Source organism: Montipora foliosa, chromosome 5 (genome assembly GCF_036669935.1).
Source record: "Montipora foliosa isolate CH-2021 chromosome 5, ASM3666993v2, whole genome shotgun sequence".
In the NCBI taxonomy this organism is placed as follows: domain Eukaryota; kingdom Metazoa; phylum Cnidaria; class Anthozoa; order Scleractinia; family Acroporidae; genus Montipora; species Montipora foliosa.
Genome location: NC_090873.1, coordinates 32005792 through 32019418, shown reverse-complemented (window position 1 = coordinate 32019418; position 13627 = coordinate 32005792). Strand labels below are relative to the sequence as shown.

The 13627-nt window shown below is 41.1% G+C and overlaps 1 protein-coding gene and 1 pseudogene across 1 annotated transcript in view; one reads left to right on the top strand and one right to left on the bottom strand.

The window, feature by feature from the left end:
• LOC138003967 (neurochondrin-like) overlaps window positions 1-10285 on the top strand; it is a 104742-nt gene extending 94457 nt beyond the window's left edge. The window contains exon 3 of the mRNA XM_068850303.1: window positions 9975-10285. Within this exon, the coding sequence (XP_068706404.1) occupies window positions 9975-10187 (213 nt within the window). The 3' untranslated portion in view covers window positions 10188-10285. The remainder of the gene's footprint in view (window positions 1-9974) is intronic.
• LOC138004415 (piggyBac transposable element-derived protein 4-like) lies at window positions 1070-3966 on the bottom strand (annotated as a pseudogene).
• Window positions 10286-13627: the final 3342 nt, after the last annotated feature.

Sequence of the window (13627 nt, the reverse complement as noted above, 5' to 3'; positions counted from 1 at the left end):
CCGATCGCTAGGCTTTAACGCCCTAACTAGCTTTCAAATGCATGTCAGGGCTACTTACATTATGTTTACCTTTTTAAATTTTATTGGGGGCCAAAGGCCCCTCTGAGCGGCGAAAGGCCGCAAGCGTGGGACTTCGGCCCCCAGTAAAATTTAAAAAGGTAAACATAATGTAAGTAGCCCTGACATGCATTTGAAAGCTAGTTAGGGCGTTAAAGCCTAGCGATCGGGGTGACTAGGCTACGTAATGCGTCAATTTTCGAGCGTACGACTCATTGGATCGTTCGATGAATAAAACACACACTTTATTTCAAATTTAAACTTATTACATGTTCCAAGGTGCTAACCCTGCTCTCATTCTCTTACTTATTGGACTTAAGCTTTGTCTAGCAGACTCGGAGGAAAATTTTTGTCGCGCAATCTTCAAATAACGCTGTCACGCGTGACATGTTGTGTTACTTTCTTTACCCAGTAAGGGTTTTGTATCTGAAGACCCCTTTTTAAGGCCTTTTTTGAAGGGCGCACCTGTTGTATTAAATATCTCTGTCTACATACAAGCTAGAGTGTAAAGAATGGCAGCATTGCAATCAGGAAAGATTACTCTTTCAAGGGGGAAAAAAAAATTGGCATTAGAGCTAACATTTTTTCGCCAAAAAATAATATATGGGTTAAATTTGCATAAATTATGCATAAATTATAACATTAAACATAATTATTGACCAAGAGGCAAAGTTCTGAGATAAATGTCTAAATTATATGGCTTCCTCTACTTATTACTTACAATTCTCCAAAATTTGAAATAAACACAACCAAAACTGAATTTTTTACAATTTTTTCTAACATGGCCATTTCAATAGAAAAAGAGGTGCGAAAAATGAAAAAATCAATTTTTTTTCCTGGAGCCCTATACTTTGATGAAAGTGACCAGGGAGGTGCAACCCCCCTGGCCACCTCTGTTGTACCATTACAATTGAATATAAACCTCTTTACAATGCATTTTCAGTTTCTTGGTACAACAGAAAGGTGGCAGACCCTGATATCCCGTTACAATAAATAGAAAGCATAACAATAATCAATGACTATGAAAGGCAGCTGAATGATATTCCCTAAAACAATGTTTGTCCTCAGTAATGTGGAGGTGAACATTACACTGAGGGGCAGAGCACTTAGTTTTAACTTTTAGATCAGCCTTATTTTTTTTATAACACACCACACACCTTTTCTTTACCTCCACCATCATAGGTATGTGTTCCGTCACAAATGCACTAGGAGGAGGAGGTGGGAGAGGGTTGGAGGGTAGAGGTGGATTACCATACTCCAGAAAACCACATAGTTGCCATTTCCTCTCTAAATTTAATGAGGTCATAGCTTGATGGACGCCTCAATGCCTCTTTGTCCGGAAATTGTTTCTGGTGTGCTTTGAATAAAATAAAACTATTTACAACAGCCACGTCAATAAGGTGAAAGAACAAAGTTTTCCACCACCTCAGACATTTCCTAAGAACGTTCTGACAAGTTAGAATCTGATCAGAACGATCCACTGCATTCATGTACTTATTGTACTTTGCAATAGTACCGGGCTGTGAAACCTGAACACTGTCCCACACCCCTGCAGTCTTAGTTTTACGTGTGGCTGTTGTTCGATAATTTGCATTTTCAATTGTTGTCAAAAGAGACACAACTTTATTATCAATCCACTGAAGAGCTAGGCAGGGACCATCCCTTTCCCATCTCATACTTCCCCTAGGCTTTCCTTTGGCCCATTGCTTGCTATTTTTGAGATTTGCTGAGAAATCTCTCCTGGTTTCCATAATAGTACCAGTGGCTTCGGTGCCTCTAGCAAACAGGTCCTTGAAAAGCGTAAGCGAAGAATAAAAGTTATCAACATACAGATGATAATCCTGATCGAAAAGAGGATCCATCAATTTCATGACTACATCATACCCAAGCCCATTTGCACTGGTTTCCTGCGCTTGTGCTCTACCAATGTAGACATTGAAGTCATAGGTATAGCCATTGGTGCTGTCTGCCAGTACCCAGAGTTTGATTCCCCACTTAGTGGGCTTGTCCTTGATGTACTGCCTAATTCCTGAGCGATGCCTAGATCTGACCATCCGCTCATCATTGGCCACATTTTGCGTAGGCTGATACAAGTTCCTACATCGTTCCTTGAAAGACTCAATAAAGCTGTTTATCTTACGGGACTTCCTCATCAGGGTCTACCACATGTAAAAAGGCCATGAGTGCTTTGTATCGTTTTTTACTCATAATACCCCTGGCCCACAACCCATTGTACAATGTCTTTGTACTCCAGTAGTTGGAGCATTCACCACCAACTTTGACAAGACCAAAATAAATGAGAAGGGCAATAAGCCTTTTGATCTTTTCATTGTTGGTGTCATTCCAACTACCATCTGGATTGGTGTAGGTGGTACATGAGGTCTGCGCTACATGCCCCCAGGCATAAGTATTTGTGTGTTTCACAATGTCCCCTATAATATTTTCAGTGAAAAATAATAGAAAAAACTCCAAAGCAGTGACCATGGACTGTCTAAGGAGAGGAGCATTCAAATGCAACCCGATGGCCCGCTGTGGACTGAAGGGGGGAAGCTGATGTTGTTGATCCTGGTCATCATATGAAAGGAAAGTATCAACATTGCTGGCTGTTGCAGCCCCACAACCACCGCCTTGTCCACGTGCTGGTGCTCGACCTCTTCCTCGACCACGTGCAGGTGCAGGTGCAGGTGCAGGTGCAGCACGTTACGGGGAGCTATAATAACAATGATATAATTAGCCTTTATATTATTTTGCTTCACACAAAGAAACAAAACTTATTACTAACCTGGACGTTTGCGAGGCCTATCACCATAGAACGAAGCAGTGGCCATGGGTTCTAGTGAACATCACAATGAGATGTAAGTCAATGTACATATCCCAATGACCGATGATAATATAACACAATTACAATGTTTGGGTTGCATGACAATGTGTGACATTGTAATGGCCAAAGTAGTTTATATACCATTACCAAACAGGATCAATCAATCAAAAGTGAAAAATGCTTTTAGACTTACGTGCAGAAGCAGGCATATCTGCTTGGCTTGGGCTTGGAGTAGAGACTACTACAGGTTGGGTCCCTTTCAAACAAAAACATAAACAATAACTACAGTTATTGTACCATGTGAATACATGTATACCTGATAGTTCTACACAGATGAACAATAGTAATATGAATACAAAGTTTATATAGATAACTGAAACTGACCTGTGGCACCAGCTACCCTTGTTTCGTCGTCCAAAGACCCAGTTTGTGCCACAGATTGCTTTTCTGTGTTACTTTCTTCATCACTAACCAAAGAAAAAAAGGTATTGAAGGAAAGCACAAACAAAATGTACATGTACGTGGAATTTTATTATATTACCTACAAAAATCATCTACTGTGTCTACTGTGCGAAAGCGACATCGTGAAAGAACAAAATAACAACGACTTCGAATGTTACCACTTCATATGGTTGATTGTTGTTGCTGGTTGCTCGATAGCAACGGAATGCACTTTCGATGACATATGATACTTCGGCGTCGCATCCAAGCCCATGCAGAATTTCTTTGCATCGAAGAGCTAAAAAAGCCTTCCTTACCAAGATAAACGGCTATTTACCACAATATGTGAACTTGACAGTATATTTTTACGAAATACGTAAGAATTCATAGGTAACGAGACCAAATGATTGAAATTTTCCCGCAATTCTTGAACAGATGTTCATGGCGTATAGATTTTGACTACAAACTAGGAAATTTCTCTGAGTCACTTACCTTGCAAAATCATCGTCAAGACCGAGCTGCGTATTTAGGACGATTTCTTCATCACTGGAAATGCCTCCAGCGTAGCTATCAGCGTCCGAATCCCAACCACTTTCGACCAAAGCGGCAATCTCTTCCTCAGTAAGGTACCGACGCCGGCTCGCCATCGTAGTGTTCACAAAGTGGTTAAAGAGAAAATTACTCACGGATGAAATATGCAACTGATGCCAATAAAACGAGGCATGTGATTGGCTTATTCTATGATCCTCCATTTTGGACAGTTTCAGAGCTCCGGGATGAAAAATTAATTTTTTACGATTTTTTTGACGTCATGGGTCCCACAGAACCCAAATCCCCTGCGCGGGTCTTCAAAGAGTTCTATGAGGTTCAAGAGAGTTCAAAGAGGTCTTCAAATGTTCAAATGATTATCACGTTTCTCTTCATAAAAAACGTCACGTCCACCTTTAGCCATTTTCTTTAAAAAGACACATCAACTTACTTAATGCCAACTTACTTAATCCCTCCAAACACAATCTTTTCCTTTTAAAATTTTCCAAATATCTTTCCCATTCATCCAATTTATTCTTCTGACTTCGAATCTCCATTAAAAGTTCACCATCTTTCATTAACTCCACACTTTTACTTATTTCTTGTCTTTTGAGATCATTTTAACACTTGATCCTTGTCAATTCGTTCTGTAATTGTTCCAAACGAAATGCAAATTCCTCATCATCTGTAACAACTGCATATCTTTTCGTATGTCTGAAATATTCGGTCTCCCTCTTAAACATATCACGCATTTCTACAGAATTTCCACAGATAGTCGAAGAAGAAGACGCCATATTGATACGTGCTTTCTCTCAGACAGTCACATCAAAATATATCAACTTACCAAAAATCAATTGACCTCTTTTTATGATTTGTAAATTCCTCAGTTTCAATAAGTGAATAAATAAATCATCAATAACCTCTTCTTCCCTTCTTCAATTCTTGTTTTAGCAAAATAGAATCCTCTCCAATTACACCTGTGTCTTCCAAATAACTAATCTTATCCTTCCACCACCTTGCTATTCTTTCTTTCTCAATAAGAAGATCACACAACACTCCATCAAAACATGGACCGTCTTCGAGCTCCTCTAACAACGAAACAAAACTACAAGTGACCTGTTGGAATAGCATTCTCTGTTCATAAGCCGGCAATCCATCGAGACTCTCAAAATCACATCTATCTTCCTCTATAATAAAGACAAAATAAATAAAATTACTCACCCGTCAAAGGTAAATAAAATGCTAATTCATCAGGATCAGAAAAAAGCGGCTGTGCTAAATCCTTTTGAACCATCCAACAACTCATCAACACTTCCATCATTTCTTCTACAACAACTTTTTCTCTCTTTATCTCTTTCTTTATCAACTCACTTTCTTCAACACTCACTTTTAAACAACATTCATAAATGGTTTTGAAACTTTCCATCCATCGAATGATACTTTCTTTCTTTAACCAAATTTTTAAAATTCTGGTCGAAATCTCTACTGTCAAGTTGCTGTACAAGCTCATTGAAACGTGAAACAATCTTTTCAAAAGTCATTTTAACAAAATCAAGCATAGGAAAAAATCTCTCATCTTCGTCAACTCCATCCATAGGATTCTCCAACTTAGAAACGAAACTTTCAATCAAATTTTCGTTATCCGCTTCTCGTTCTTCTCTATTAACTATCTCTCGAACAACAGCCCCCGCCATTTTAGTAGCAATAAGAGACAAAGAATTTTTCTAAAAATAAAAATCCTCAAGATTCTCAATTTACTATACAATAAAATGGAATTTATACGTATGCGTAAGATACAAGCGAATTACCACATGTTTTGGATTATTTATTTTGTTTCATAACAAATCGAGAAGACAAAACGAAAATCATAACACAAACTACGACACACAGATCTGCTCTCTGTCTGTCTGGTTTGTGCAATTTATCAGTCTATCATGAATATTTCAGGTAAATAAAAACCAAATTTTACTTTAAATCTCAAAGAAACAAAAATCTAAATTAAAACAAAACATTAAATGAATATTTTTCTAAGGAATCACTCCCTTTTTCCACGAACAACCCCGCACCGACCTCATTAGCATATTATGATCCCAGATATTTCTACCTAATTAGCATAAAAAGTGACCATTCTGTCCCCTTATACTACTACGTGACATGAATGAAAAATAAAAGTGATAGAAGCCTTAGAATAGTGAAATTTGTGTTGTTAAATTATCCTATATAATATTTGTGTGAACCAGCAGCAAACACAAACTGGAAACTGTAAGCAACTTTTATTAGCTTTACAGGCATGTAGCTTCACTGTGATCAACTGGACCTAAATTACTCTCAAGCACTTTCTTTGAGTGTAGTATGGTATCGTTTTGTTTTACTTGCAAGTGGACTATGAAAAAGGAAGCTGAATGAGGGTTAAAAGGTGTAAGCATAAAAATTGCAATTTCCTCGATTGTGATTGGTTTAAAAAACTCATATTTTCCACTAATTCAGTTGCCAAGTTGTTATCGTACAGTTTGTTATTGGACAGTTTTGTTGCCAGACAGTTCAATGAACCAATTACATTCAAAGTTGTAGCTTAAATCAACCAATCCCAGTTTCAGAGTGACATGAAACAATATTTACACCTCCTTTGTCAGTATTTTAATGCAAAATTTCCCTTTCTTTCATAACTTGGCTATTCATCTTTTCTCGGAAATTGTGATTTTTAAGTTATATGATTATTAAAACATTCTCTACTCTTAAAAATCCTAAAACAAGAAGGACATTGAATTATTTCTTTCCCCTCGTTATCAGAAGAACAAAAACATTTACAATCTAACCATATACCCTTATCACACTTATGTACTCGAACACGATTCTTCAAAAACTTAAAACAATTCAAACACAATCTACCCTCTCTTCCTAACAAAGTATTGACACTCTTTACCAAATAAAAATGAGAGTCGGCAAGATATAAAATAATCGGTTCCCCCCTCTTCCCAGTCGCCACATCTCTTGCATCTCTATTACAATTAAAAATGGGAGTGTTATAATGTTCCCTACTTATGACACAAATAGGATGAGAATCATAACCATCTAATTTTGCTATTTTTTTTATACCCTCCAAATTCAACAAAGCAACAGGTAAGCCCGCCTGTCTCAACAAAGTTCTACACATTTGATGTGGCGCGCAAAGAAAGACAGGAAAAACGCGCTGAAGAGCTATATGGCACAATTGTTTCGAGCACACATCACTTCGAAACACGCTGGTTTTGAAGGAGAATACGCCATTCAAAACATTTTCGCATCTGTAACAACCTTTGAAGACTACCTAACAGAAAAACTTGGCCCAGATGCCTTAAACTTGCTCGCGAAAGAGTCTAACTTAGAAAAATTTGCTCTGCAACTAGTACGGGCATTACAAAAGGCACTCCCTGATGACAAATGGGATAGCATACCAACAGATAACCCATTAGAAAGCCTTTTGTTAGCACTTTACATGCTCCATGGTAAGACTGGTGTGAGACCAAACCCAATTGCAAGGGCAAGAGCTACAGGTACAAGTGTTGCAAGTAATGAAGCCCTTCGCCAACTGCGCAATCACGGTATAATTTCTAAAGTTGGCAATCGCATGGATATTTTGATGCCTGATCCACGTGCTTCTGATGGTAGGACTGCAAGGAATTATGAAGCTTTAACGGCTAAAAAAGTGATAGACAACAACAAGCAATTTATCGACCCAGCCCTATGGTGGCAAAAAGTTAAACAGAAAGTGCGTGACCCACAGTATGGAAGCCTTTTTGGTGTCTGCTACAAAGCATCAGCCAATTGCAGCCCAGGGAGTTTGTTGGGAACTTCAAGTCGGTAAGTCTCCCAATTCCTTGCTTCAAGTTCTGAAGAGCTTCTTTCAGCCCCTCGAAATCCGCAATATCACAACGTACATATTGCATCTTGAAAAGGATAGTGTCGATGACTGAAAAATGAAGGTCGATAAAAGCCTCTTTGGGAACAGCGACATTAATGATAGAAGCCATTGGTTTTGGGCTGTTGAGGGAATCCTTGCCCCTACTTGCCCCAAGAGGAGGGCAAATGCCCATCAGGGAGGGGGGCAAGTACCTACAGAAAGAGGGCAAATGCCCATGGACAAAGGGGGCAAAAGCCCGCTGAAGGAAGGGAGTTAGGGTTTAACTTTTTAGGGGCCTTTTCATACTCAACTCTTAATAAGCATATTTTAGTGAGAGGCAAATGAATTCTTTTATTCTTTATTTTACTTTTTTTTTGGTTTTGTTATAGTTAGCTCTGACTAGGCAGATTTCAATGACAATCCAACTAGAGGTTTGCTCTTGTGAAGGTATATAACAGAAGCTTATTTTGTTGAAACTGAAGCTGGAGCTGAACCTGCTGGTTGCTAACGACTTGAGTTTTGTGAATCTGGAGCTGCACTGGCTGACTGCTTATGCTTTGAAATTTATGAATCTGGAGCTGCAGATGCAATGCAAACTGCTGTTTGCTGCTAACTGGACTATGGTGAGGCTGAATCTGGAGCTGCACCTGCTGGTTGCTTACGACTTGACTTTTGTGAATCTGGAGCACACAGCCCGCCTGTAAATCAGTCGACTCCATCAGAGGCGTGGATTTCGTGGGACCCTGGTCGGCACGATTTAGACAACAGAGAGGCAGAGGAAGGAAAAAAAGAAGACGAGGGAAATAAAGTGCTGATCATTGTTTCATCGCTGATTGCATTCACAACCCTATGAGAGATAAACCATGGAAGATCAAACATGAGACCTCTACAGTTTTGCACACAACTCGTACAACGGAAAAGAGACTTTTAGTTAGAGCACACAATCCGCCTGTAAATCAGCCGACTACATCAGACAACATAGAGGCAGAGAAAGGAAAAAAAGAAGACGATGGAAATAAAGTGCTGATCATTGATTCTTCGATGATTGCATTCACAACCCTGTTAGAGTTAAACCATGGAAGATCAAACATGAGACCTCTACAGTTTTGTACACAACTCGTACAACGGAAAAGAGACTTTTAGTTAGAGCACACAACCCGCCTGTAAATCAGCCGACTCCATCAGACAACAGAGAGGCAGAGAAAGGAAAAAAAGAAGACGATGGAAATAAAGTATTGATAATTGCAACTGCAACTGATGTTTGCTGTTAACTTGACTACGGTGAGGCTGAATCTGGAGCTGCACCTGCTGGTTGCTTACAACTTGACTTTTGTGAATCTGGAGCTGCAGATTAAACTGCAACGGCTCTTTGCTGTTGACTTGACTATGGTGAGAGTGAATCTGGAGCTGCACATGCTGGTTGCTTATGACTTGACTTTTGGGGACAAATTTTTGTTTTGCATGAAGTATTTTGGTGTTTCTTATCACTTTAGTGAGAGTCTAATGAATTTAAACATTTTCTGGGGGTTGTTTTGATACTTAACTCTGACTATGCAGATTTAAGTGAGAGTTCAACAAGAGGGGGCAGATTTCCCTAAGGAAAGGGGTGGAATACCCACAAAAAGAGGGCAAATGCCCAGAAGGAGGCAAACGCCCATGAGGAAAAGTGGGGAACTAACCCACTGAAGGAAGGGGGTTAGGGTTAGTTTAATCAATAGAGATGCGCTTCATATACAATATAGATTTTTGTGGGGCACTCCCCAGGGGCTGGTTAGCCCAGCTTGTGTTTTATCCCTGACAAATCACTAACATTGTTAGAGCGGTATCTCCATTGCATGGACATATGTTCAATCTGTACACATTGTTTTGGTTATTCTTGTAATTTTTAATTGCTTCTGACTTGACTTTTGTGAATCTGGAGCTACATATTGAACTGCAAATGTTATTTGCAGTTGACTTGACTATGGCGAGGCTGAATCTGGAGCTGGAGCTGCACCTGCTGCTTGCTTCTGACTTTCGCAGCTGCAGATTAAGTTGCAAATGCTATTTGCGGTTGACTTGACTATGGCGAAGCTGAATCTGGATCTGCAACTAGTGGTTGCTAATAAGTCGACTTCTGTGGACATATTTCTGTTCTGTACACATTTGTTTGTTTTTTTTTTTTTTTGTAATTTTTACAGTGAATTCTGACCAGGCAGATTTTAACGAGAGTTCTACGACTTTTATACTATTTTTTACTTTTTATAGGTGAAGTTGAATCTGGAGCTGCAACTGCCAATGCTGTTGGCTGATATCTTGACTATGATGAGACTGAATCTGCAGCTGGACCGGCTAATTGCTTCTGACTTGACTTTTGTGAATCTGGACCTACAGATTAAACTGCAAATGCAAATGCAATGCTTGACTATGGCGGGGTTAGGGTTAACGTTTTCTAGACAGCCTTTAGTGACAGTCCAATAAATTTTGTATTTTGGTTTTAATTTTGTTAACTTTTTTTAGGTAGACAGAAGCAAATGCCCATGAGGGAGGGGGCAAAGGCCCATGAAAGTAGGGGGCAAATGCCCAAAAGAGAGCAGAGGAGAGGAGGAAATGCCCACGGTGTTTTTTTGCAATCTTTTTGCAATCTTTTTCTGATGACCATTTTCACCTTTTCATAACACCGTGGGAACCCTTCGTTCATCATGATGCTATAGAGCTTATCATCCCCCATAAACACTCTTCTTATCTCGTCTTTCTTTGGGCAGGCAATGTACTCTTCAAAAGCATCTGTGCTTTTCGTGTCGCGCTCATCCCAATACTGCCTGCCCTTGGACCTTTGGGAACTCCCATCATTTTCTGGATCTATGCTGTCCAGCCACATGCCCACTTCCTGCACAGAAGTGCTCACAGGGACTGCTGCAGATGAGGATGGTCTTGAAGTTTCGATCTGGTAGTTGATAAAATTGAGTACCCTCTTTACGCTGTTTTTAAACACTGCATATTTTCTTAAGCTCTTGTGAGTACACATCTTGCTTCGTACATAGCCCAATCGCAGAGTTGCACCCCTTTGAATGTCGTCTTGAAACACAACTTGAATAATTTTCTATTCTTCCAAGGTCAGTTTTTGGTTAGGGGAACCCGAAGCTGCAGCTGCAGAAGGCTGTTGACGTGACTCTGCTTCAGCTGCAGCTGCAGCTGTAACTGCTTGTTGTTGATGACGTGTAGAATCTTTATGTGATGTTGAAGGTGCTTGCTTCCGACCTTTCGATTTTTTGGAATCTGATTCTGAAGCTGCAGTAACCAGCCGCGTCAATTTCAAACCTGAAACTAAGGAGACAATTGGTTTTTTTAAATCTGATTCTGGAGCCCGTGGTTCTCCCCTTTGTACGTAAGAATCTGAATCTGAGGCTGTAATTGATGGTCGTGTACGAGGTGCTTTTTTCGAACCTGATTCTGAAGCGTGCCACCGTTTAAGCTTTGGATCTGAATCTGAGGCTGGATGTGTAAAAGTGGATTTTTGTGAACATGAGGTTGTGGTTGCTGTTTGCCCACGATTTGGTTTTGGAGAATGTGAAGCTGATGCTGCAGCAGAAACGATTAGCCCATCTGCTTCACCATTATGGGGTGGTGTTCTTGGGACAATATTCGTTGATGTGCTTTCTCTTGATTCCAGGTCTTCTGGTACATGTCTTGGGATCTCGGGAGATGGACAATTCTCTGCTTGTCCTTTTTCTTTCGTTTTCTTCTTCTTTGTCTTCCTCACTATCGGGGGGCTCACATGAGCAATGACTTTCATTGCCTGTGACACTGCTTGTGTTAGATCCTGGCGTAGATAGCAGTGTCTACTTGTGGTCTTGTTTTGGTTCATTACCTTTTGCACCTCCTCACCCTCCTTAGAGTTGCCATGTTGATATGACTGGGTGGTGATGAACTTCCTGAGAGTCGTGTGCGCAATGCGTTTGTTTGTCACGCCAGACTTTGTAAAAAAGGCACTTAACCGTTTGCCAATTGTTCCCTCAGGAAACCCTTTACCATCGTCCTTAGTGAACAACGTTTGTTCTCCTGTGATAGCAAACTGAGGCCTTATTTTATGAACATAAACGTCCATGTCCTTTTGAAGCTCAGCATCCATGCCCAGCATTGCTGGACCGTCCTTTGTCCTTTTGTGTTTGGGCACCAGGATAATCTTGTTACCCTCACTCTCTTGAGCCTTACGGTTATTGCTGAGGAAGGCATTATTCAGTGGTGCAGGACGAGTGCCTGATGTTAATGAGAACTTGACTAAAAGCAGGTCCCTTGCAGCAACGAACTCTTCCCTTGAAAGGGTTTTTCCAGAAGCAGCCTCTTTGACAGCTTTCTCACCGTCAATGTAAGGTCTCGTCTCTTTTACTCTGGCTGATGGCCTGCGGACTGATTAAAGTATCAACTTCTGCCATATACTTCCGCGTTTGCGTGTCCTGTGTGGACACATGCACGCCAGCCTTTCATTGAAAAGATGAGAGCTTCTAAAATTTCACGATAATTTGGGTGGAGTGGTGACATCTTTCTTGGATCGTATTTTTCGATGATACGAAACGATAAAATCTGTCTATACTTGTCAGATATGATAAAATGGTGCCAGGAGCTCTCGATGCACTTTCGAGTTGAGGCTCAACCCACGATTTCCAGACCACGTCCCCTCTGTCGGCGCAAAGGTAAATGATGTCATCACCTTCTGGGTCAATTTCCTCTAGGATCCGGCTTACTTGGCCAGCATGCTGCAGTCTTGCGGCCATTTTCTTGTACTCAGGATCTGGGAGTGCTAGGTACTGTACAAACTCACGGAGCCAATGGTGGCGATTGTTGAAGTAGGTGGTGGCTAAGAAGTACTCCTTAGTACTAAGGCTGCCACTCACCTTCGATTCTCCTTCCGAGTATTCGCTACCTGGCGATGGAGAAAGCGAGGAAGAAGAGGAAGAAGAATTGGAACCCTTGGCCTCATCAGCAGGGCTCTCAGGCTCAGGTGTTTGAGTTTCCTCCAGGTCTGAGTCCTCTGCTTTTCCGATGGAATCCTGCATTTGTGCAGAGTCATTGCTCTGCACACTCTCGCACTCTCCACTCTCTGTTTTCCCACTTTTGGAAGGGGAGGCGGACTCGGATTCTGCTTTCCTTATGATGGCCTCCATTTCTTGGATGCCCAGGTAAGGCTTTGCAGCCTTCAGGTGTACCTTGTACGCCACACTTGTTGATTTTATCTTGTGGACACTCTGAAGGTGCTTGTCCACCCGTGCGACCACACCCTTCCACTGGGCACCACTTCTTGCGCCTTTTCGGGGTAGCAGCCTTCGTGTTGGACGACTTCGCCAGAACATGCTTTCTCTTTCCATGACGCATGACTTCGGCCATTTGAGTGACTGCCTCTTCACTCATTTCCCCTTTGCGCACATGGATTTTCAGGTGGCGCTTTATGTCGCCCACCACAGACACACACCCAGGAAAGCGACTCCTCACCGTCTTGTGGAGACTTCTTTTTCCTCCTTCGTCATCTAAATCATCCTTTTTTTTTCTGTTTTCTTTTGTTTTTTGGATATAGTTTCTACTTCTGCCGCCCCAGAAGCTCTCCTTTTGCTGCTGTCTGCTTTGCCTGGCACTTCTGTGTCGCTTTCAGATGACCAGGTTGCTGCCGGATGCTCTTCATCACCGTCACTTCTGGTATCACATCCTTCAGCAACCTGGCCATAACCAAATAGGTTTCTTCTTTTGTGCAACTCAGAGACTTCCGGAATTGCCTTTTTGAAGTAATTCTCCGCTATCCAGTGGAGGTAGCGGATGGCAGTTCTTGAAGCCTGTTTGGTGGCTTTGAAATCCAGTTCATCCGCTGCAGAGAAGGTCAGCAACAATTCGTGGACATCACTGCAGAGTTGCTCCCAACTGACGTTGAC